Raw genomic sequence first — 24,917 nt, forward strand, 5'->3', positions numbered from 1 at the left:
GCCAGACACCGTCAGGATCGGGACCTAGAACCTTGGTTAGGCATAAAGAAGCGGGATGTGATAGAAAAAGTATTTAATGGTGGAACGTTGAGATTGTCCTGCGGACAAAGTTGGAAGGCTGTGGCTGAACAGTGTTGGAAGGCAATTCGCCATGGTTCTGTCACGTATCTGTGTGTCTTCTGAGCAAAGACAGCAACACCTTTTTTTTTTCCTGGATTGTCGTTTCAAGGATGTTTGTAAAGCAGGCATCCTTGCAAGATGATATCTCTCTCAGATCCAGGATTGCTTACTGTCCTAGATAATAAAGATAATGTCTCTTACGACAGATTTGTTTACTGTCAAGGACAATAAATACAATATGTCCCTCCAGAGTGGGTCTGTTTTCAATCCAAGATCATAAAGATAATGTCTTCATCAGGGACAAAGGCTGAGCAGGTTTGCAAGTTGTCCCAGTTTAAGATTGAGGATTCCTAATCTCAAGTTTCTCACCAGTGGCACAAACCCTGTGTGCACAGCATCCACCTGGACTGCTCTGGTCACCCTACAAGATTTGGGCGGGGGGGGGCAAGGTGTACTAATGTGAACATGAACCTCATGCTGTCTGCTGAGCTGTGAGCAGTAAAACCCTTTGCCTCTCACTCAGGAGTCTCATGGACTCTGCCAGCATTCACGAAACTCTGGCAAGTTAGCTTGTTTGCAGGTCAGTAAAATGTCAGCCCCTTCAGAGTTACTGACAAACAGTTGGGCACTGAGACTGCACTGGCCAGCTGGGAATGGAGATAGGAGGGGACCCAGCTGGATGCAGTGGGCAGTGGGAGTCATAGAGGCAAGAGGGTACAGAATACAGTGGGGTCCTAGTATCATGGTGGAGGTCAGAAAGAGCCCTAAAAGAGAGGGTCGAGGTAGGAGGTTAGCGAAGGTCCACCTCCACCCTCTCCAGGACAGGGACATCAGGTCACAATTAATTTCTCTGCAGTTGGTGAGTGGTCATGGTCTCTGGAGTCCCCAGCATCCAGAGTGTCCCTGGTCTAGTGGTCCCCACTTTCTGAGCCACAGCCACTTTCTCTGTCAAATGAGGCCAGTAATACCCACCCCATAGTGATGCTGTGAGGATTAGATGAGCATCTGTAAGTGCTGAAGATAATCCCTGACACATCCCAGCCATTCAGCAGTGCAAGCACACACTTACATGGCACTCCCCAGAGCCAGGCATGTGCTGGTGCCTCATACGTGCCACCACGTTTGATCCTCACAATGGCCCTGTGAGGGAGACTGTGCAACAGAGGACTGACCTTGCCCAAAGACCTCAGGCCTTTGCCCTCAGGGCCTGAGAGGTCATCTCTTTTTTCTTTCTTTCTTTCTTTCTTTCTTTCTTTCTTTCTTTCTTTCTTTCTTTCTTTCTTTCTTTCTTTCTTTCTTTCTTTCTTTCTTTCTTTCTTTCTTTCTTTCTTTCTTTCTTTCTTTCTTTTTCTTTTCCATTTCTTTTTCTTTGCAAGAGGTCATCTATAATGCTTTGGAATATCCTGCCAGATTAGAGTGCCTTTGTTCACCTGAAGGTTTGGGCCACACCAGATAGTCTAACGGTGTGATTTGTACTGAAGGTTTTGAGCCACACCATATCAGCTAGATTTCTAGAGGGGCTGGATACTAAAAGTCAACCATGAAGATGGTCAACATGTCTGTGTGATGGAGCCCCCTAAAAAATCTCTGGACATCGAGGCTCAGTGGAGTTCCCTGGAGGTAATACACTGTGAATACTGTCACATCTCAGAGATGTTAGTGCTCTCCACGATGTCATTGGGAAAAGAAAACTGGAAGCTTTGCACTTTGAGTTCTCCATGCCTTTGCCTCATTGACTTCTTCCCTTGCCAGATATTCATCTGTACCCTTTTGCTGTAATAAACCACAACCGTGAGCATCCTAGCAAATGACTGAACCTTAAGGATGATCTTTCGGACTCTCCTGGAATCTCAACTGATGTCACAATGGAGGGTCATCTTGGGAAGCCCTAAACTCTGTACAGGAACTGTTATTATTTCCACTTTAAAGTAGAATAACATGAGTCACAGAGATGTGAGGTCACTAGAAACTGGCAAAGCCAGGATTACCCATTATATAGACAGAAATCCAGGAAATATATGTGGGAACGCATATTAAGGGTGGGTATGGAATAATGGTGAAAGGAATATAAGGTTAGATCAGGCTGAATTTATTAATATGGACCCACTAAACAGAAATATTGGGTTTTAACATTGCAGCTAGGGGAATTAGAATGGGCTCTAATGATTCATTTGGTTGATTGGTTGAAAACAGTACCATGAAGTGGCCTACTCTATGTGAAGCTGAAATGCCAGAACAGATCACTGGTTAAGAATCCAGCTCTGCAAAGCAGAATGCAGACTGGAGGTGTTCAACTAAAGATAATAGATTCCAGATTCCAAACCCCTCAAGAGCAGACTTTATGATTCAAAGCAGATAGCAAATCCCACGCAGCAGATGAGCATGTCAGATCTGTGCTCTGGAAGCCAGTCCCACACTGCTGCAGCCAGGCCTCAGATTTCAGCTTCAAATTCCAGAATCTAGGCTCCAGAAGCCAAGCTCCAGGTTCTGTACTCCCACACTCTAGAATTCAGGAAAACGTCTAGAATGGTGGTTCTCAAACATTTTCCATCTCAGGACACATTTACGCTCTTAAGAATTATTGGGGTGGGGTCAGGTGCTGTGGCTCACGCCTGTAATACCAGTACTTTGGGAGGCCGAGGCGGGCAGATCACGAGGTCAGGAGATCGAGACCGTCCTGGCCAACATGGTGAAATCCTGTCTCTACTAAAAATACAAAAAAATTAGCTGAGTGTGGTGGCACACGCCAGTAATCCCAGCTACCCGGGAGGATGAGGCAGGATAATCACTTGAACCTGGGAGGCGGAGATTGCAGTGAACTGAGATCATGCCACTGCACTCCTGCCTGGTGACAGAGCAAGACTCCATCTCAAAAAAAGAAAAAAAGAATTAATGGGCCAGGCACGGTGGCTCACGCCTGCAATCCCAGCACTTTGGGAGGCAAAAGCAGGTGGATCACCTGAGGTTAGGAGTTTGAGACCAGCCTGGCCAACAGGGTGAAACCCCATCTCTACTAAAAATACAAAAATTAGCGAGGCGTGGTGGCAGGCACCTGTAATCCCAGCTACTCAGGAGGCTGAGGTAGGAGAATCACCTTAACCCGGAAGGCAAAGGTTGCAGTGAGCCAACATTGTGCCACTGCACTCCAGCCTGGGTAATAAGAGCAAAACTCAATGGAAAAAAAAAAAAAGAATTACTGAGGGCCTTCCATGGGTTTTTGTTTATATTAACTATATCTATTGATACTCACCACAGTAGATACTAAAACTGAGAAATCTTTAAAATATTCAGTTATTAATTTATTTTTAAATAACAATAATAAATATGTGTTAGCATAACATATTTTAATGAAAAATAGCTATATTTTAAGACAAAAAACTAGTGAGAAAAAATGTTATACACTTTTGCAAGTCTCTTAAATGTTTGGCTTAATAGAAGACAGCTGGACTCTCATATCTGCTTCAGGGTTTAATTTGCTACAATATCACATCATGTAGGCTCTGGAAAATTCCACCTTGTGCTTGTGAGAGAATAAGAGTGAGAAAGGTGCCAGCCATGGTGGTTCACACCTGTAATCCCAGCACTTTATGAGGCCGAGGCGGGTGGATCACCTGAGGTCAGGAGTTTGAGACCAGCCTGGCCAACATGGTGATGGAGATGGAGTCTCGCTCTGCCTCCCAGGTCGCTGGAGTGCACTGGAGAGATCTTGGCTCACCACAACCTCCTCCTCCCAGGTTCAAGCACTTCTGTGTCTCAGTCTTCCAAGTAGCTGGGATTATAGGCATGCGCCACTGCGCCTGGCTAATTCTTGTATTTTTAGCGGAGACGGGGTTTCACCATGTTGGCCAGGCTGGTCTTGAACTCCCGACCTCAGGTGATCCACGCGCTTCAGCCTCCCAAAGTGCTGGGATTACAGGTGTGAGTGCCCGGCTAATTGTTTTAATTTTTAGCTCCCACAAATAAATGAGAACCTGTGAAGTTTATCTTCTGTGCCTGACTTATTGCACTTAACATCATAACCTCCAGTTCCATCCATGTTGCAAATGGCAGGCTCTCATTCTTTTTGATGGCTGAATACTGTTCCACTGTGTATATGTACCACATTTTCTGTATCCATTCATCTGTTGATGGACACTTAGGTTGTTTCCAAATCTTAGCTATTGGGAATAGTGCTGCAATAAACATCATTCTTGGCAATACCACAGCCAGCTTTCCTGCACTGGGAGGTGAGGTGTTCCATGATGACTTTTTACAAACAATCTCAGCCTGGGCAACATATCAAGACCCCATCTCCACAAAAAAAAAACCTTAAAAATTAGCCAGGCATGGTGGCACACACTTGTAGTCCCAGCTACTCGGGAGGCTGATACCAGAGGATCGCTTAAACCCAGGAGTTTGAGGTAGCAGTGAGCTGTGATTGCACCATTGCACTCCAGCCTGGGCAACAGAGCAAGACTCCAACTCTAAAAAATAAAAACTAAAAGAAGCTGACAGGATCACGGGGAGAGGGGAGCAGAAACACAGACATGGGGAAAGTGAGCAGGAGTCATGGGAGGGAGAAAACACACGTCTCCCCAGCTCCCTCCTCCCTCAGACCCCCCAGCCCCTCCTCCTTCAGACCCAGGAGTCCAGGACCCCAGCCCCTCCTCCCTCAGACCCAGGAGTCCCAGATCCCAGCCTCTCCTCTCTCAGACCCAGGAGTCCAGGCACCAGCTTCTCCTCCCTCAGACCCAGGAGTCTGGGCCTCCACCTCCCTCCTCCCTCAGACTCCCCAGCCCCTCCTCCTTTAGACCCAGGAGTCCAGACCCCAGCCCCTCCTCCCGTGGACCCAGGAGTCCAGACCCCAGCCCCTCCTTCCTCAGACCCAGGAGTCCAGACCCCAGCCCCTCCTCCCTCAGACACAGGAGTCCAGACCCCAGCCCCTCCTCCCGTGGACCCAGGAGTCCGAGTCCCCAGCCCCCTCCTCTCTCAGACCCCCCAGCCCTTCTTCCTTGAGACCCAGGAGTCCTGGACCCCAGCCTCTCCTCCCTCAGTCCCAGGAGTCCGGGACCCCAGCCTCTCCTCTCTCAGACCCAGGAGTCCAGGAACCAGCCTCTCCCTCCTCAGACCCGGGAGTCCAGGCCCCCAGCCTCTCCTCTCTCAGACCCAGGAGCAAACCTCCTATGAACAAACGCACAGTTGATGCCACCTATCGGTAAGGCCCTCCCAGGACAAAAGAAGAGAAGATGTGGGTTTTTCTGCCTCCTCCCCTCCAGCTTCACCCAGCACAGCCCAGGAAATAAAGTCTCAGATGAGAACTCGTCTGCATGTGACATTCTCTTTGCTTGACGTCAAACTCTCATACCAGGGTCTCACACATCCATTTCCTCTCCCTGGGCCTCAGTTCCCCCATCTGTAAAACAGGGGTCTTGATAAACGGGTCACAGGGATTCAGAAAAAGATACCACATCTGGGAGATCAGTGGCTTCTGGCTGGGCGTGGTGGCTCATGCCTGTAATCCTAACACTTTGGGAGGCCAAGGTGGGTGAATCACTTGAGGTCAGGAGTTCAAGACCAGCCTGACCAACACTGTGAAACCCCATCTCTACTAAAAATACAAAAATTAGCCGGCTGTGGTGGTGGGTGCCTGTAATCCCAGCTACTCAGGAGGCTGAGGCAGGAGAATTGCTTGAACCCAGGAGGCGGAGGTTGCAGTGAGCCAAGATCATGCCATTGCACTCCAGCCTGGACAAGAAGAGGGAGACTCCGTCTCAAAAAAAAAACAAAAAACAAACAAAAAAACAGAAAACAAAACAAAACAAAAAGCACAGTGGCTTCTTCCAGTGCCAAATCTGCTGCTGCCCAACTGTGTCATCTGAGAAAGACCCCACATAACCACCCCTCCCCAGCGTTCAGTTCCCAAGGGCAATAGGACAGACTGATAATGGCCCAGCACTCACTCAGTGCCAGGCACAGTTTTCAAGCATGAACACCTCAAAACACTCCTACAGAAGAGGGAGGAGCAATTATTACCCCCACTTTATAGATGAGGCAGCTGAGGCACAGAGAGGCTAAGTGACTTGCCTGAGGGTGCACAGTATTATGGGACAGAGGCAGAACTCAAACCCGGGCCACCTGGCTCCAGCGGCCACACCCGAATCACGTGCTGTGTTAACCGGTCTTGCAAGCGTCAGCCTGACTTTATGATTCGCACACCTGCTCCATGGGTATGACCTCATCCAACTCCTGCGAGGTCCCTCCCATTTCCACCCCACCCTAACCGAAGACCCCTTCACAGATGAGCACCTGACACCCAGAGAGCTGACGCTTCTCACAAGGGGCACCAGGACCCCGAGAACCATTCTCTTGATTCCACTTCTGCAGCCTGGGTGACCTTCACCAATGGCCCCCGCACTGCTGTCTGTTTATGTGTAAAATGAATGAATCGTCATAATTTACTATATGCTCTGAGCTCCTAACACAAACTAAGTCGCTACTCCTCGAAAAACTCTATGAGGGGATCCTCTGATTTTCAGGATAAGAAACAGACACGGAGAAGAAAAGACACTTACCAGGGTCTCCCAAAATAGTAAGTAGTGGAACAGAGATCTGCGCCTATGCTGTCTGGATCCAGACCCAGCGCCCTGAAACAGCAGCTTGTCTGGTTCCAGAAGGAACGGAGGCCGTGGTGAGACTAAGTTAGAAGAGGGCCAGCACCTCATGGGGAGGCCCTTCGGCACCACGAGTCCAGTCCTGCTCCTGAGGTGGGCAGTCTGCAGTCCCCCCGAGAAGGGGGTTTGAGGGGAGGCTTGTTCCAGCGGGGGAATCTCAAAGGGCTTCGAACTGCAGGCTGAGAAGCCGGGACCTTGCCCAGGGGTGACGGGGAGCTGCAAGGGAAGGCTGTGAGCAGGGGAGGGGCAGGGTGAGCTCCAAGTGCAGAGAGACCCTCTGGGGCCACGTGGTGACCGACAGGAGGCTGTGCCCTCGGACGGGAGGGGCGAGGGTCCAGAGAAAGAGGAGGACGTCCGAGCTGGAGCCAGGCCAAGGGGACAGAGAGGAGGGGACGGGGCAGAGAGAGGCAGGGGCCGAAGGGACAAGGCTGGGGACCGATGGGCTGTAGGGAATAAGGGGAGAGATGGGGCAAGGTCAGTGCCAAGGGCGTCTGGCTGAATACCTGGGTGGTCGGTGACGCTGCCCCTGAGATGGAGAACGTGGAAGAACAGGGAAGGAGGGTTTGGGGAAATAGAGCAATGAGTTGGGACTCGGTAAGTGAAAGCGGCCTAGGGACATTTGTGCAGGGGGCGCCCAGGAGCAGGTGGCTGCCCAAGCCGGAGTTCAGGGTCAGATGGAGGAGACCTGCGTGATTGGTGGATGAACCACGGGAGCTGATGAAAAACTCCCAGGGAATGTTATCAGGAGGAGGAGCGGGGCAAAAGTGGGACTCAGGCCGCGGTGGGCGGGACCCAGGCCGCGGTGGAGGTGAAGGACGTCCGCGGACACGTCCAGGAGGACATCGATCGCGCGGGCCTGAGCCAGCCACAGTGGGCGGGGGGGCGCTGACGTCACAGGGTGGGGGCGGGGCTGAGGGAGCGGCTGGCTGCGCGCCCTCCAGGGAGCGGTGCGCAGACTGGGTGCGCGCCTGGGTTCCGCGCGGCGGGAGCGCCCTCAGTGTCCCCGTCTGTATCAGGGGTACTTCATCAGTATCTGCCTAGGCTGGTTAGGAGGAGGAGCACGTGCGATCGTGACGGAAAGCGCTTAGCACAGACCTGGCACCGAGGAAGTCCCAGGGGCTCGGCTCCTTCCCCTCGTCACCACCGCGCCCCAACAGAGGGAGGCGGCTGCAGGGGTGGCGGCGAACGAGACCACCGGGCGTTCCGGAGTCGGAACACTGATTCCTCTCCCGCGTGGCCTCTCGCTTCTGCAGGAACCTTGCTTGTGCTGCCTCCTGTCTGGGCCTCAGTTTCCTCCGTATTCGGCAGGAAGCCATGAGGTTATTAATATCAACACCTCACAGGGCTGCCCGGAGCCTGAGTGAGATCCTACGAAGAGAGCACTTGGCACCGGGGAGTGGCCTGCAGCCGCATTCCATAAACAGGGCTGCTCAGCTGAAGCGGTGGCCCAGGGTGAGGCCCACAGACTTTGAGCATCAATTTGTGGGGAGGGAGGCAAAGGGACATAGGAGTTCTAGAATAGCTTCCAACCTGGGGATCTATTATGTCTGCCTGTCTGGGCTTGTAGAATGTCTGGAGACCCAACGTTCTAGAATTCATGAGGTTTCTGGGGACTCCAGAGTGCCCAATGTTCTAAGGTTCTAGAGTGTTTGGAGCTCTGCGGTTCTAGGCTATTCTAAAATCTTACGTTCCAGAGTGTCCTCCACTGCCAGAATGTCTTAGGGCCTGTGCTTTTAGAATCTGAAAGTCTGAGATTCTAGAAATTCCAGGGGCCTATAGTTCTAGAATGGCTGAATCCCATGCGACTCCTTCCCATAAAGATGATGACTTTCCACACACACATGGGGAGAGACCACGCTTACAACACGTCCCATCCTTCACTGGGTGACCTGAGTGAGGTCAGTCCCTCCTGTCTCGGGACCTCCTCATTAATTAAGCCAAAATAGACTCTAGACAATTGCTTGGGGCCCTCTGGGATTCTGAGACATTGGAAGCCAGCCTCAAATACCCAAAGCCTTGGGTCATCTCAGTGACAATCTCCAGCCTTTGGAATGCAGAATCCAGATTTCAAGCTCTAGAACCCAGAAATAAGACTACAGGACCAGAATAGAGACCCTAGGTTCCCAGACTCTAAATTCAGACTCTAGAGTCACGATTCTAGCAATCTCAGAATCGTGAAAGCCAGGTCCCTGTCTCTCAATTCAGCCTTTTAAAAATTTATTTACTTATTTATTTATTTAGATTTTTTGTAGAGATGAGGTATTGCTATGTTGCCTAGGCTGGTCTCAAACCCTTCAGTTCCAGCAATCCTCCTACCTCGGCCTCCCAAAGGCATGAGTCACTGGGCCCAGCCACAGTCCAGCTTTTAAATGCAAAACACAGATTTGAAACTCCAGACTTTATGTTCCAAAGTCTACCCCTGAAAGCTCAGAGCCTAGATCCACCCTGTAGAATCCAGACCCCAAGCCTGGCATGGTGGCTCACGCCTGTAATCCCAGCATTTTGGGAGGCCGAGGAGGGTGTATCACTTGAGATGAGGAGTTCAACACCAGCCTGGCCAACATGGTGAAACCCTGTCTCTACTAAAAATATAAAAATTAGCTGGGCATGGTGGCAGGAGCCTGTAATCCCAGCTACTCAGGAGGCTGAGGCAGGAGAATCAATTGAGCCCAGGAAGTGGAGGTTGCAGTGATCTGAGATCGCGCTATTGCACTCCAGCCTGGGTGACAAGAGCGAAACTTCATCTCAAAAAAAGAAAAAAAAAAAAAAAGAATCCAGACCCCACAATCTAAAATCCGAAGTCTACCATTTGTAGTCTAGGCCCCAGGCTTCTCATAGCAGGTGCAAAGGTTTCCAGCCTCGAGTGCCAGATTCCAGACACCAGATTCCAGGCTCCTATTCTGGTCTCTAGATTCTAATGCCCCAAGATCCAGAATCCAGGTTCAAGATCTGTCAGACAAAGGCCCGATTCCAGGATCCAGATTCCAGACCCCAGGCCCAAGAATTCAGACTTTGAAATCCATATTCCAGACTGCAGGTCATTAATCTCCAACTCAAGATCCTCAAATCTGGAACCCAAGACCCAGATCCAGAACCAGATCCAGATCCAGAACCCAGGATCCAGAACTCTGCCCCAAGCCCAAGAACAGTGACTTTAGGATCCAGTTTCCACACTCCAGACCCCAAATTCCAGACTCTGTCTTTTGATCTCCTCCTAATTTCTGTTTTTGTCCTCTTGTCCCCTCCCCCTTGAGGAACTGCTCCTGATGGAGAATTCCTCCTTGTGGACTCAGACAACAGCTTCAACCTAATAAATGCTCATTAGGCCAAGTCTCCCACCCCACCAGCCACCAAGGCGTCTCTGCCTGTAAACCTGACTCTCAGCCACCTCCCACCCCACCCTACACCACCACACCCCCAGACCCAGCTGGCACTGGGAGCTTATAAATTCAGGCATCCTGGTGCCTGCTCCCTTCTGGCACCCAAGCTGCCCTAGATGCTGCTGGAGGATCTGGAGGAGGTGAGAGCTTTGAGACAAGACTGGAGGGAGGGGCAAAGGGGAGATTCACTGCGCCCTGGTTTCAAGGGGAAACGTCGACCATGCTTGGAGAACTGAGTGTCAAGGGCATGGGTAGATCCATGTGTCCTTTACCAATGCCCCAAATTGAATCTGAACCAAGAAAATGTCCTGGAATGGCCAGAAGGAGCTGCAGTGGTGGGGAGGGAGGGGGATGGAGTGGATCAGGAGGACGTCCCTGAAGCACTTGTACCAGAGCCAAGAACGTGGTCAGGAGTGATCACGGGTTCAAGTCAGTTCAGCACAACCTCCCAGAGGCTTCCTGTGTACCAGGCCCCAGGCGGGGCAGTGCTGAGGACACAGAAAGAACCTGCCCTGAGCCCCATCTTCAAGGCCCCCAGATGGAGAAAAGAACAGGCCAGACCTCAGCAAGTATGGGGCATCTGCACTGTAATGGAGACAGAATGGGTGCTGTGGGATTCAGGGGAGACACCTGTTAGGTATTGGGGCCTCCCAGAAAAGGTGGGGGCAGAGTCTCAGAGGACAAAGACGAATTTGGAAGATATGGGGAAGAAGGATTTTTATTCACTCCCAAAGCTTCCTGAGGCCTCCCGCGGGCCAGGCCCTGCAGTACTGGAGACCCAGAGTGGAGTCAGACCAGCTCCTCGGGAAGCTGCCAGTCTAGCAGGGGAGGCAGATACCACTGAGGGTCAGGGGAGGTCAGAGAAGGCCTCAAGGAGGAAGCGGGGCTGGAAGGGAATGGCGCTGGATATGTGGTGGGAGGAACAACCTGAGCATGAAATGGCAGGAGGGAAAATGGCAGCACTGGCTGCGTCTAGGACAAGGTCATGGGAGACCCAGGAGAGGGGCTGGAAGGGAAGAAGCCACTTTTGTCCTTGAAAGTGAGGCTGGGGCAACTCATGCCTGTAATCCCAGCACTTTGGGAGGCCAATGCGGGTGTATCACTTGAGGCCAGGAGTTCAAGACCAGCCTAGTCAACGTGGTGAAACTCCATCTCTACTAAAATTACAAAAATTAGCTGGGTGTGGTGGCACACACCTGTAATCCCAACTACTTGGGAGGCTGAGGCAGGAGAATCACTTGAACCCAGGAGGCAGAGGTTGCAGTGAGCAGAGATCACACACCACTCCACTTCAACCTAGGCTACACAGCCAGACTCCATCTCAAAAAAAAAAAAAGAAAAGAAAGAAAGAAAAAAAAAAAGAAAGTGAGGCTGAAGAGCTGGACTTTATCCTGGTGGTGCTGAGGATCCATGGAGGGTGGTGAGCAGGGGAGGGGCACAGTCAGCTCCAGATATAGAAAGACCCTTTGGGGTCATAGGTGGAGGGCAGGCTGGTAGAGGGGACTGGACTGGAGGGGGACCCAAAAGGTCAGATAAGAGGTTGAGATAGGCCAGGCATGGTGGCTCATGCCTATAATCCCAGCACTTTGGGAGGCTGAGGCGGGTGGATCACAAAGTCAGGAGATTGAGACCATCCTGGCTAACACGGTGAAACTCTGTCTCTACTAAAAAAAAAAAAAAAAATACAAAAAATTAGCCGGGCGTGGTGGTGGGCACCTGTAGTCCCAGCTACTCGGGAGGCTGAGGTGGGAGAATGGCGTGAACCCAGGAGGCGGAGCTTGCAGTGAGCCGACACCGTGCCACTGCACTCCAGCCTGGGCGACAAAGTGAGACTCCCTCTCAAAAAAAAAACAAAAACGAGGTTGGGATAGGGGTCCTTGGTAACGGGGAGAGATCCAGGGGCTGGTGGCATGGTGCTGGAGGCTGACAGGTGGAGGAGGGGGGCGGGGTCTGTCCCAGTGCCTAGAGGAAAAGTAAACCTTCCAGAGATGGGGGACCCAGGTGGAAGCGCAGAGTGGGGTTGGGGGAAGGGGATGCCGGTGGTCAGAAGAAATTTATTAACAGTGGGTGGGATAAGTCTGCCTCTGGAGGGATCCTGGTGGAGGCAGAAGGGTCCTGCCTCACCTGGATTCTCTCACTCCCTCCCCAGACTGCAGCCGAACCCTGGTCCCTCTTCCACAATGTGGCTTCTCCTCACTCTCTCCTTCCTGTTGGCATCCACAGGTGAGGTGGCCCCAGGAGGGGGCCAGGTCTGTGGGAGCAGGTGCCCCCTTCCCAAGCATGCCTGGGCCCAGTGATCTGCCAGCCCCTACCTCACCCAGAGACCACTAAAGATCCTTCCATCACCCTCCACCTCCATCTGCGCCAATGTCCCTAAGCCCTTACCATCAGGGCCTGGTGCTGCTGCTCTGGAGTCGCTATGCTGCCTGGGGCCTCTCGCTTTTCATGACAAGGAACACGGTCCTGGGGTTACGCAAACCTGAGCTGAGTCCTGGGGCAACCGCTTCCTTGCTGTGTGTCCTTGAGGGAACTGCTTCACCTCTCTGGGCTTCGAATGCCTTCCCTATAAGACAGTACCCGCTTGAGACAATAACAGTGAGGTCTCAATAGCATAACAGAGGTAATATACATAGCAAGCATTAGACAAGTGCTGAAAGGCCAAGAGCACAGACAGACTCCAGCTTGAGTCCCACGCCTGCCATTCCCTGTCTCTTACAGGGTCTTTGAGGGGATTAAATATGGTTGTGTGTGAGGCAGAAGCATAAGCCTGATCCAGGTAGTGCCCATTCAGGTGTGCAAGCCATGCACGGTGCTTAGAGCTTACATACAATGTCTATGTGTGCTGGGCACCACCGACCTCATTTGACAAGGGAAGGGGCTGTGGCTCAGAGGGACGGCCACAACATCAAGGTCACCCTGGGTGGCAGGCAAACTCCAGACTGAACTCAGCTGCCACACACCAAGAAATTAATTGTAACCTGATGCCTCTCTTCTGGAGAAATTGGGGGGGTAGACTTTCATTAACGTTCTGCCACAAATGACCCTCACTCCTGGGGGCCCCTCAGACCCCCACACCTCCAGCCTCCCCTCCGGCTCTCTGTGCACTCACCTACCTGCCTCCTGCCTGCTGGCTGTGCCCAGCTGGGGCCTCCACCTTCCTCTGGCTTGGACTGGCCAGGTGCAGCCTCAGTGCCCAGCTGTTCAGCCTGTACCCTCCGCCCTTCGGAGGACGACCTCACCCTTCGTTTGTTAAGCCCCTTGTCCACCACTTCCGCATTCCCCTGGTCTCACAGGGACCTTTGGCCCAGTTCCTGTGATGGGCAGAGTGTGGGCATTTGGTCTGGCTGTGCAAATCCTGCCCCTGTGTGGGTGGGGGTGTGCATGGCTTCAACCTTGAGGGGATGCATCCACATTGCCCAGTGGAGAGGGTCCTGGTCCTGTGACCTTGAATGTCTCTAATCATGCTCTTAAGCATAATGCCATTCTGTGTGTGTGTGTGTGTGTGTGTGTGTACATGCGCGTGTGCAGTGGGTATACAAGGCTCTGTATGTTCACATCCTCTCCACATGCATGAACCAGATCCCCGTATGTGAAACCCAATCAGTGACTCCGCAGATCTGGCTTGGGGGCTGATCTAGAGATGGATAAACACGTCCTGTCCTGGCTGCCTCTGGCTGCAGCTGCATGTCTTTGACCTTGAAGGCCCAGCCCCGTGTCTGGGTGCTGCCCCAGACAGCAAGTCCACATCCCAGTGTTGGCCTTCTGGATTAGTGTCTGCAGCTCTAACTCTACAAAATGTCTTGTGAATTGCCTCTACTCCGATACTGGAATTACAGGCACCACCACCCCACTAATTTTGTATATATATATATAAATTTTTTTTTTTTTTCAAGATGTTGGCCAGGCTGGTCTCAAACTCCTGACCTCAGGTGATCCTCCCACCTCGGCCTTGGCCTCCCAAAGTGCTGGGATTGCAGGCGTAACCCACTGCACCTGGCCAATCTTGACTATTTATTATATGTAGGTCTGTGCAGATGTCTGACTTACTTTCGCTATCTTCAGGATGGACCTGAACTTTCACATGTATGTCCCTATGACTAAATCCAGGTGTCATTTGTAAAAAACAACTAATATTTATTAAGTAGCTACAAGGGCTGTGTATCACTCACCATACATACACACATGCACACACACACATACACATTCCTACCTCATCCTTACAACGATCCTCGTTTTACAGATGAGGAAACAGAGGCACAGAGAGGTCAAAAACTTACTCAAAGTTTCATAGCTAGTACATTCAAACGCAGGCTTAAGGACCCTTCTTTGTCCAGACCTTGTATGCAAGTGTCTGTGACACTGGATGCCAAGACTCACACTAGAGATGTTGAATTTAGGTCTAAACAATATCCAATTCTGTGTATGTGTGTGTGTGTGTGTGTGTATGTGTGTATTCATGTCTTAACCATCCATATTCATATAGACATATAAACATCTGTGCTGTGATTCTTTTTTTTTTTTTTTTTTTTGAGATGGAGTTTCACTCTTGTCACCCAAGCTGGAGTGCAATGGAGCAACCTCGGCTCACTGCAACCTCTGCCTCCCAGGTTCAAGCGATTTTCCTGCCTCAGCCTCCAGAGTAGCTGGGATTACAGGTGCCCACCACCATGCCCAGCTAATTTTTTGTATTTTTGTTAGAGACAGGATTTCACCATATTGGCCAGGCTGGTCTCGAACTCCTGACCTCAGGTGATCCACCCACCTCGGCCTCCTAAAGTGCTGGGATTACAGGCATGAGCCACTGTGCCCGGATTGTGCTGTGATTCTTGAAGCTGCAATCCATGTGCATGCAAGTGAATTTCAGCTTCCAGTCCTGTCCATAGCTGCACCTAAGTTTGGAAGCTGGATGTGCATGTATGCATGTCCATGACATTGTATGGCCACATCTGGGACTCATACTGCACACTGAATTTGGCTGACATGTCCAGACTCTGGGGCCAAGGCTGTGTCACACATACTGAGTGGCCACATCCGTTTGATATCTGTGACAATTTGGTGACCGTGAATGACTGGTTTGAAGTGACCACCTGTCTGAACCTGCATCCAGTGCCCCTGTCTCCACCCCCAACCACAGAGGACTTCTTGCCCTCTGGTCTGTTCCCCTTCCTCTCTCTCCCAGAGTCTTACAGCAAATGGGGTGGGGGCTAGAGTTCTGGAGAAAACAGGCAGCGGTTGTAAATAAACAACAAGGCAGACAGAGCGTGGTGGCTCACACCTGTAATCCCAGCACTTCGGGAGGCTGAGGCGGGCAGAGCATTGGAGGTCAGAAGTTTGAGACCACCCTGGCTAACATGGTGAGACCTCGTCTCTACTAAAAATACAAAAATTAGCCAGGTGTGGTGGCGGGCACTTCAGCTACTCGGGAGGCTGAGGCAGGAGGATCACTTGAACCCAGGAGGCGGAAGTTGCAGTGAGCCGAGATCATGCGACTGCACTCCAGCCTGGGCAAAAGAGTGAGACTCCGTCTCAAAAAAACAAAACAAAACAAAACAAACAACAACAACAACAACAAAACAAAAAACAGGGCAGGGTGTCTTGAGAAGTGAAGGGAAAGGCATAAGCATATAGTAGATAGGGCAGGGTGCAAGGAAGGTATAGGAGGCAATGCAAACGTCCCTGTCCTCAGGCATCCTCTACCCCTTCTCCTAGCAGCCCAGGATGGTGACAAGTTGCTGGAAGGTGACGAGTGTGCACCCCACTCCCAGCCATGGCAAGTGGCCCTCTATGAGCGTGGACGCTTTAACTGTGGCGCTTCCCTCATCTCCCCACACTGGGTGCTGTCTGCGGCCCACTGCCAAAGCCGGTATGAAGGCAGGGTTCAGGGTCCTGAGGGAGCCTGGTGGGGGGAAGAGCTTCTAGGTTCGGGGGAAGACGGAGGCAGACGCCAGAACTCCTGGGTTCTGAAAGACAAGGAAGCTGGATGTCACGCCCCTGAGTGAGCGGGGAGTGTGTGTTTCAAAGCCTTCCATCTCTGCAGGAGGAAGGAGACTAGTTCCAGCTTTTGAGCCTCAGTTCTAGGGATGTGAGCATCCTGGATTCGGGCACAGACCAGGAGGGGGCTGGGAGTAGTTGGAGGGGATGGAGTTCTAGGAGCGTGCCTGACTTCAGACTCGTTTGTCCTTGAGGAGCAGGGGCTGGAACCATTGGCTTCGGGGTCTTGGGAAAAGGTAAAGGGATGTTGAGATTTCTAAAGGGTCAGGGAACCTCGGGCTGCCCACTCTTTGATCCTTCTGTCCTCCACTTGCGGGTAACCACTGGCCCGCACTCCACTGGCGGGAAAACCACTCACCCGCACAGCTTCATGAGAGTGCGCCTGGGAGAGCACAACCTGCGCAAGCGCGATGGCCCAGAGCAACTACGGACCGCGTCTCGGGTCATCCCACACCCGCGCTACGAAGCGCGCAGCCACCGCCACGACATCATGTTGCTGCGTCTAGTCCAGCCCGCACGCCTGACCCCCCAGGTGCGCCCCGCGGTGCTACCCACGCGTTGCCCCCACCAAGGGGAGGCCTGTGTGGTGTCTGGCTGGGGCCTGGTGTCCCACAACGAGCCTGGGACCACCGGGAGCCCCCAGTCACAAGGTGCGTGAAAGGATGGAGCTGGGTGCTAGGCCTCAAGGAATCCTATGCTCCGGGGCTCTTGGGTGGAGGGGACAAGGGCCAGAATTTATGGATCTGCTCCAAGTCCACTGTCTTCCCCAGTGAGTCTCCCAGATACGTTGCATTGTGCCAACATCAGCATTATCTCGGACACATCTTGTGACCAGAGCTACCCAGGGCGCCTGACGAACACCATGATGTGTGCAGGCGCGGAGGGCAGAGGCGCAGAATCCTGTGAGGTCAGAGCCCATAGGGGCCATCAGGCGGAAGAAGAGGGATGGGGACAGGTGTGGGAGTCCGGATGGGGTTGGATTTTCTTTGCTTTGGGCCAGAGAAGATGCTAGGGTTAGGCTTGGAGATGGAGTAGGAAGAGAAGTTAGAATAGGGGTGAGGTTGGAGTTGGGGTTATAGGTGGGGATTGTGTTGTTTGAGGTGGATAATGTGATAGTTGGTTTGAGATGGCATGGGTTGGGGTTGAGAATGCGTCACCTGTTTAACGCCAAGATAACAAAGCGCTGATCCAAGTTTCTCTGTAGGAATTTCTGGTTTGATTTTGGGTGGGAAATATGTCAGGATTGAATTGGGATGAGGTAGGTTTTGTTTGGAATGCAGAAGACATGAAGATTGAGATTGGATTTTGAGATGGGCATGGGTTTGCTTTGATTTTGAATGGTGAGGATGTGGGCTGAGTTGGATTTAATTTAGTTCAGTTGCACTGGAGTCGCATGGGGGTGAGATTGGACATAGGTTGCGTGAGTTGTATTGAGCTGTGTTGAATTGGGGTTGGGGTTGGGGCTCTGTGTGGGAGAAACTGGGCTATATTGAGTTGAGTTGGGTTGGGGTTCCCTGGGATGGGGATGGATTGGGTTTGGGGTGAGATTGCAAATGGTGATTAGGATAAGGATGAATCCAGGAGGTTTCACTCAACCTGAGACCTCCTCTTTTTCCCACAGGGTGACTCTGGGGGACCCCTGGTCTGTGGGGGCATCCTGCAGGGCATTGTGTCCTGGGGTGACGTCCCTTGTGACACCACCACCAAGCCTGGTGTCTATACCAAAGTCTGCCACTACTTGGAGTGGATCAGGGAAACCATGAAGAGGAACTGACTATTCTGGCCTATCTCCCGTGCCCCTGACTGAGCAGAAGCCCTCACCGCTGGCCAGCAGCCCCGCCTGACATGGAACAGAACGGAGCCATCACCCAAGACCCTGTCCAAGGCCCAGATGTTCGCCAAGGACTTTCCCACCTGAGGACAAAGCTGGCGCTCAAGGTCACCTGTTTAACGCCAAGATAACAAAGCACTGATCCAAGATTCTCTGTAGGAATTTCTGTGACTTTTTTCTGGGGTCAAAGGGAAACCCAGAGACACTGTACACTGTTCCTTTTCACCCACCACCCCGATCCCTAGATAAGGAGAAGCGGCTTGAAGCAGGGCTCCATTCATTCAACACACATGACCACCCGTGTGATCTTGAACAAGAGGCCCAATCTCACTTGGCCTTGGTTTCCTCATCTGTAAAATGAGACCATCTTATTGCTGATTTCAAAGGGCTGTTCTGAGGATTAAATGAGATGATTCGTCTGAACTGATTAAAATAGTCTGTCACTGAGTAAATACCCTCGATCTCTGGATCCCAGTCAAAGGACCTAACAGACACTAGATTACCAAGAATGGCTTTTTCTTTAAGATTTAGTTCTGGGCCGGGCATGGTGGCTCACACCTGTAATCCCAGCACTTTGGGAGGCCAAGGCGGGCGGCTCACTTGAGATCAGGAGTTCAAGACCGGCCTGGCCAACATGGTGAAACCCCATCTCTACTAAAAATACAAAAAAAAAGTTTAGCTGGGCATGGTGGCACACGACTGTAATCCTAGCTATTTGGGAGGGTGATGTGGGAGGATCGCTTGAACTTAGGAGGCAGGAGTTGCAGTGAGCCGAGACTGCGCCACTGCACTCCAGCCTGGTGACAGAGCAAGACTCCATCTCAGAAAAAAAAAAAAAAAAGATTTAGTTCTGGGCTTCCTGGTAGCCATGGCAAAAAGGCAAATACTGTCCTTTTCTTAGCCAGGTCCCTGATATACAGCAGAGGCTGGAACTCAGAGCTGCTTTGATTTTACCAAAAAGCCAAGATAATGTGTTGGAAGCCTATGGGTTTGCCATTGAGGCTGCAGGAATCTAGTTCCTAATTATCTTCAGAGACCACAAAATGTGATGTTCAAGGTCGCTGAATGTTGAAGTACATGAACCTGGCTCGTGAGACCTAAATATTGTACTGGTGGAATGGGGGGAGGGTCATTGGAATCTGTGGTCAGCCTGATCTTGACCTGGGAGGGAAGGTTGTCCAGATCTCTGGGACTTTGGAGGGCAGGACGTTGAGCACCCATAACTGGGAGCAAGAAGTGGGAGGCTCACTGGGACCCCAACATTGTTTGGGAGGGCCATTGGATTTTGTAATGCTAAAGAACTTACCCTGGGAGAGCCCTGAAACTTCACATTCCTGGATCTGGAGGCAGTAGGAATGTGGTGATGTGTACCCCAAAATTTTATTATGAAAGGAACAGTAGCTTTGGGGACCTAGGTCCTGGGTCTGGGAGTGCAAGAACCAGGGCATTCTGAAGGCCAAGGCTTATATTTCAGGGGGAACTGGCAGCTGAGATGCTAGTGTCTTGGCTCCGAGTGGTGCAGGGAATCAGAGCCCTAACTGCTGCTGTTTGAGGGCACCAGGTCTTGGGGTGCAGGGCCTTAATTGAGACTTAGGTATATGGGGCTTTGTACCGGGGGTCACTTATTCTTCTGCCCTCCTGTTTCTGCTTCCCCTCAGTTCCCCCCTTGCCTCACTGGCTGTTCCCCAGAGCAAAGCCCCAGAGCCACAGGCCCTGCCCCACCTGGCTTCAACCCCAGGAATGCGTCCAGTGTGATCCAGGGCCTGCAGAACAGGTGCTGGCTCTCCCTCCCCATCCACAGCTCTGGAGATCGGGGGGGGGGCGATTGTCCAGCCCCCAGGCAACAGGGGAAGGGCCTTGGCCAACATCTGGGTGCCAGCAGGGCAGGGGTGGGGCTCTGAGGGGTAAGGGCTTTTAAAAGGCTCCCCAGGGAGGTTCCCCAGCTCCTCCACCTGCTGGCCCCTGGACACCTCTGTCACCATGTGGTTCCTGGTTCTGTGCCTCGCCCTGTCCCTGGGGGGGACTGGTGAGACAGTGGGGGGATGTGGGAGGGGGAACGGGCCCTGATTCGCTTGCTGCCCTCAACCCCCTGATAAGACCTTCCCCTCCAACAACCCACCCTCGTCCCTCCAGCCCACGGTCTATCCTGGTCCGGGATGCCCCAGCTCTTATCTATCTTGCGCGGCCCCACCCTAAACTTCCACCCCAGCTCCTCCATGTTGTCGCAGTCCTCACTCCCACACCAGATTCCTGCTCCTCCCAGGAAGCCTCGGTACTTTCTCCTCTTCCCTAGCCAACGCCCTGTCCCACTGCTTTACCAAAGGGGCAGATTCTGGGCCATCTCTGTCTCTCTCTGGAGGACCCCAACCCGCCCGTGGGCTTCCCCCACCCCACAGGACTGATCATCCCCTCCTGCCCCCTAGTTCCCTGCGGCCACCTATTTGGCTCCTGAGTCTACAAATCCCACCACACTCCAGTGACTTTTTCCATTCAGCTGTCCGCTCTCAACTGTGTCCTCCAGACCCTGACATCTGGTCTCCCCAATCCTTCCAGGGTCCCCCAAATTTCACCAGACAACCCTGCTTCCCAAACTGGCATGTGGGATCCCCCATCTGGTATGGGGGGTCTGCAAATGTCCCTTCCCACCCAGCACCCCCAGCTCTCCCAGGAAAAACACCCACACCCTCCCACCACATGCTCCTTTCTTTGGGGAAGTTCCATCCCGCCCCAGGCCCCAGCCCTTCTCCACCTGAATTGTTCCTGCACACCTCTGGTTTTCTGGAATCACACCCCAAGGATTCTGAATGCCTTCTCAGCCAGCCCTTCTGCCCTGGCTTCCCCCAAGTCCACCAGTATGTGATTCTACAACCTCACATCAAGTGGGTCCTGCATTGCATTCCCACAGCTGCTTGGTGCCTGTTTTCACCACTTCTCCAATCCTCTTCCTGGGATTGCCTCCAAGAGGACCCCACATCCCTCCAGTACCCTCAGACCATGAACCCCATCCCCATGAGAAATGAAGATCCCATCCCTCACCCTGTCAGAGAAGGACTGCCACTCACACCTCCCTTCTCCTGAGCCCCGTCCCAGTCCTGACCCCAACTGTGTTCTCAGGGCCCCAACCTCCCCTCGGATTGCCATTCCTGGTTCATAGGGAGGACCCCAAAACCTCCCAGAAGCCCATCCCTAGCCTTAACCATAGCCCTTTCTTTTACCCTTTAACCAGGAAGCCCTCAAATCTAACTGTCCCAGCCTAGCTGGCCCCTTCCAACCCTAATGTAGGGACCCCAAGTCACCCCCAAACTCTTCAGTCCAGATGCTCTTCTTGACCTCTCAGACCCGGTTCCCTAAAGCTGCATCCTTTCCTGAACCCCCAAAACCCAACCTAGGTCCTGTTTCCCTAGCCTGGGAGCCCCTTAGCCCTCCAGATTCTTCCTCAGTGAGCCTCTGATCCTGTCTCACCCTTTGCACCTTGATCCCTGGTTTCCAGAATCCCTTTCCACTCTCCTAACCCACCACCTGCCATCCCCCAGCCCCAGACCCCAACTGACCTGACGCCCAGATGCAGTGTCTGCTCCAGACTGTCTCATGTCTCCTACCCTGATCCCTGGAGGCTGCTCTACTGTCAGAGCACGAAATCTCCCCACCAGGTCCAGCCACCACTCCAAAACCCAGGAACAGTCCAGAGTCCCAGCCCTTCCCAACACCCCTTGCCCATGTCCCCAACCTCCAGCCCTGGTCCTCTACCCGCAATATCCCTTCAGACCCACAGCCCAGCTCCCTCTCCTAGCCTTGTCCCTGGCCTCTCCTGCCAACCCTGCCCTTCCTGACCCAGCACCGCCTCTGCAGGTGCTGCGCCCCCGATTCAGACCCGGATTGTGGGAGGCTGGGAGTGTAAGCAGCATTCCCAGCCCTGGCAGGCGGCTCTGTACCATTTCAGCACCTTCCAGTGTGGAGGCATCCTGGTGCACCGCCAGTGGGTGCTCACAGCTGCCCATTGCATCAGCGAGTGAGTCCATGCTGCCACAGGATTGACAGGCCAGTGGCATTCCCCTTGGATAACCTCAGGCAAGACTGGGGGGCTGAGGCAGAGAGGAAGGCTCTGGCGCAGGTCGCATGGCAGGGCAGAGCTGGGCTGGACACCCCTCCCCAAGGCTGCCCGGGTCTCTTGGGATCTGGTTCTGCTTGTGTCTCTCTGTGACTGGGTTTTGGTCTCTATCTTCCTGTCCTCTGTCTCCTTGTCTCTGCATCTCCCCTGTCTCTGTCTCTGAGTCTGTCTGTGTCATCTCTGTCACTGTCTCACCCTCCATCTCTCTACCCATGTCTCTCTCTCTGGGTCTCTACCTCACCGCTTCCTCATCCCTACTAAACACACACCCAGATGGGCCTAGGGAGGCCCCAGAGTAAAGGAAGGGCTTTATCCCCAACTTGTGTGCCTGGGAGGGGGCGCCTCTCCCTCTGTCCAGCCCCCCCACAGGATATGCCTCCACTCTGGAGAGACACAGGGAAGGGCTGGTTTCAGCGGGAGCTGGGTGGGGCAACTGAGGGAGGAGGAAGGAGGAGGCGGGGCGAGAAACGCGGGGCAGGGTGCTGGGGAGGGAAGGGGGCCTCGACCTTGGACTTCGGGCCAGGCCACCTGCCCCTGGGGAGCCACACCACAGCCCCAGCTGCTGCAGCTGAGCCGCTCTCAGGCCTCCCCTCCTCCCCACCTGCCCCCACCCTCCCCACCTGCCCCCACCCTCCCCACCTGCCCTCACCCTCCCCACCTGTCCCCACCCTCCCCCAGGGCCTCCCTCCCTTTTCTCTCCCACACTCCTCCTTCCTCTCTGCCTCTGTTTCTAGTTCTCGCTGACTTCCCGTGTCCTTTTTCATTTGTCTGCTTCACACTCCCTTCCGGGTTCTGTTCCCTCTTCCTCCCTCTTCCTTGGGCCTGTTTCTTGCTGTCCCTGTCTTTTATCCTTCTCACCGGCCTCTTTTTTGCTCACCCTGTTTCTCACTGCCCTCACCTCCGCCCTTCTCACCCCTCTGTCCTTTTGAGCTCTTTTTCGTTCTCTGTCTCCTCATTTGCCTTTTGCACTCTCAAACTCTTTCATCATCCCATTCGCTGTCTGTATTTCTCCATAACTGTATCTTTCTTCCTCTGTCTCCGCCCACCCACGTTTTTCTCTTTCCCGTTCCCTCTTTGGGGACCCTCCCCCATGCTCCCCTGCCCCATCCCCGTTTCCCCTTCCCATCTTCTCATCCCTCCATTCCCATCCTTCCCCAGCAATTACCAGCTCTGGCTGGGTCGCCACAACTTGTTTGACGACGAAAATACAGCCCAGTTTGTTCATGTCAGTGAGAGCTTCCCACACCCTGGCTTCAACATGAGCCTCCTGGAGAATCACACCAGCCAAGCAGATGAGGACTACAGCCACGACCTCATGCTGCTCCGCCTGACGGAGCCTGCCGATATCACAGACGCTGTGAAGGTCGCGGTGTTGCCCACCCAGGAACCTGAAGTGGGGAGCACCTGTTTGGCCTCCGGCTGGGGCAGCATCGAACCAGAGAATTGTATGTGGGGGCAGACTGTGCAGCCCAAGGCGGGGATGGGGACTCCTGCGTCCAAGGGAGAAAGGGCCAGGGAAGCAGAAAGGACTGCAGGAAGCAGGTGTAGCCCCATGCTGTGACACCTTGGAGCACACCATCACACATCAGCGGGCCCCCTGAATCACCCTGGGAGCACAAGGTGGGAGGGGAGAGTGAGAAAGGTCTACAGGGGCCGTAATCCTTTTTCTCCCGGGTTCGTAGTCTCATTTCCAGATGATCTCCAGTGTGTGTGCCTCGAAATCCTGCCTCATGATGAGTGCGAAAAAGCCCACTCCCAGAAGGTGACAGAGTTCATGCTGTGTGTCGGACACCTGGAAGGTGGCAAAGACACCTGTGTGGTGAGGCAGCCCTGCCCCCAGGGTCTGGAAGGGCTGGGGGAGGGGACTCAGCCTCTGAACGGGCTTCTGAGAGCTAACCAGGCGTCTGCTTCACTGCTTCCCAGCTAGCTGTAGCCACTCGCCCTGTCAGTGCCCCAGCTCCCCCTCCTTCCCCCACCCGTCCAGGGACAACTGCATCTCACCCCCCACACCAGAGTTCACCGTTCCTCGTGGTAATGCGTAGTTACTGTCGAGTCAGAGAGTAGTCCTGGAGAGGTGGCCTCTGCGATGCGCCCGCAGGGGCAGCGTCCTGCAGATGGTCCTGCCCCTCCTCCCCCTGACCTGTCTGCAGGCACTGTCCTCCTGGACCCTGCCCCATGTGCAGGAGCTGGACCCCGAAGTCCCTTCCCCCTTGGCCAGGACTGGAGCCCCTGTCCCCTCTGTGGGAACCCCTGCCCACCTTCCTCTGGCAGTGGGCACTGGAGGCCCTGTCTGAGAGCTGGGGCTCCCCAGGCAGAATTTGGGCCCCATAGACCTTTCTCACTCTCCCCTCCCACCTTGTGCTCCCAGGGTGATTCAGGGGGCCCGCTGATGTGTGATGGTGTGCTCCAAGGTGTCACATCATGGGGCTACGTCCCTTGTGGCACCCCCAATAAGCCTTCTGTCGCCGTCAGAGTGCTGTCTTATGTGAAGTGGATCGAGGACACCATAGCCGAGAACTCCTGAATGCCAAGCCCTGTCCCCTACCCCCAGTAAAACCAAATGTGCATCCAATGTGTGTCACGTTCTGCCATCACCTATCTTTCCAGATGTGGTGCACCTGGACCCATTCGACTGAGGCTGGGGCCATCCCAGCTGTGTCAATCTCATGCCTGGAAGTCCGAGGTCACCAGCAGGTGGGGAAAGGAAGGGGCTGTGACAGGTGCAGACAAACAGGCAAGGAAAGGCTCAGATCCCAAAGGGCAAGTCAGGGATGCCAGAACAGTTCACTCACGCTAGGACGGACCCTGCCCTGGTGGGGAGGTGGGGGGCAACGGAG

General features: G+C 53.3%; 2 protein-coding genes and 1 long non-coding RNA gene across 5 annotated transcripts; 2 read left to right on the forward strand and 1 right to left on the reverse strand.

The window, feature by feature from the left end:
- Positions 1 to 59: 59 nt before the first annotated feature.
- LOC116478166 (uncharacterized) lies at positions 60 to 13,298 on the reverse strand. The gene is made up of 3 exons (XR_004250736.1): positions 13,264 to 13,298; positions 12,536 to 12,730; positions 60 to 294 (listed from the first exon to the last, which is right to left on the reverse strand). It is a non-coding gene; the product is annotated as an uncharacterized LOC116478166 (long non-coding RNA).
- KLK15 (kallikrein related peptidase 15) lies at positions 10,243 to 18,419 on the forward strand. 3 transcript variants are annotated; one of them, XM_032169076.2, is made up of 6 exons: positions 10,243 to 10,290; positions 12,300 to 12,373; positions 15,860 to 16,013; positions 16,508 to 16,791; positions 16,912 to 17,048; positions 17,763 to 18,419. In XM_032169076.2, the coding sequence occupies exons 2-6, from the start codon at positions 12,331 to 12,333 to the stop codon at positions 17,913 to 17,915; spliced, it is 771 nt and encodes a 256-aa protein (XP_032024967.1). In that variant the 5' UTR covers positions 10,243 to 10,290; positions 12,300 to 12,330; the 3' UTR covers positions 17,916 to 18,419. The 3 variants fall into 3 exon arrangements, with proteins under 3 accessions (XP_032024967.1, XP_032024969.1, XP_032024970.1); XM_032169078.2 differs by having other exon boundaries at positions 15,863 to 16,013; XM_032169079.2 differs by lacking the exon at positions 16,912 to 17,048 and having other exon boundaries at positions 15,863 to 16,013.
- Positions 18,420 to 19,913: 1,494 nt separating this feature from the next.
- On the forward strand, positions 19,914 to 24,652 carry KLK1 (kallikrein 1). Its single transcript, XM_032169069.2, has 5 exons — positions 19,914 to 19,998; positions 21,822 to 21,981; positions 23,239 to 23,525; positions 23,763 to 23,899; positions 24,449 to 24,652. The coding sequence occupies exons 1-5, from the start codon at positions 19,953 to 19,955 to the stop codon at positions 24,602 to 24,604; spliced, it is 786 nt and encodes a 261-aa protein (XP_032024960.1). The 5' UTR covers positions 19,914 to 19,952; the 3' UTR covers positions 24,605 to 24,652.
- The last annotated feature ends 265 nt before the right edge of the window (positions 24,653 to 24,917 follow it).

The sequence above is a fragment of the Hylobates moloch genome, unplaced genomic scaffold, assembly GCF_009828535.3.
Source record: "Hylobates moloch isolate HMO894 unplaced genomic scaffold, HMol_V3 SCAFFOLD_12, whole genome shotgun sequence".
Lineage (NCBI taxonomy): Eukaryota > Metazoa > Chordata > Mammalia > Primates > Hylobatidae > Hylobates > Hylobates moloch.

Coding starts and splice junctions, on each gene's coding strand:
- KLK15 (XM_032169076.2), top strand. CDS start 12,331: ATGTGGCTTCTCCTCACTCTCTCCTTCCTGTTGGCATCCACAG. Junction 12,374..15,859: donor CTTCCTGTTGGCATCCACAG/GTGAGGTGGCCC, acceptor CCCTTCTCCTAG/CAGCCCAGGATGGTGACAAG. Junction 16,792..16,911: donor CGGGAGCCCCCAGTCACAAG/GTGCGTGAAAGG, acceptor TGTCTTCCCCAG/TGAGTCTCCCAGATACGTTG.
- KLK1 (XM_032169069.2), top strand. CDS start 19,953: ATGTGGTTCCTGGTTCTGTGCCTCGCCCTGTCCCTGGGGGGGACTG. Junction 19,999..21,821: donor CCTGTCCCTGGGGGGGACTG/GTGAGACAGTGG, acceptor CCGCCTCTGCAG/GTGCTGCGCCCCCGATTCAG. Junction 23,526..23,762: donor CAGCATCGAACCAGAGAATT/GTATGTGGGGGC, acceptor CCGGGTTCGTAG/TCTCATTTCCAGATGATCTC.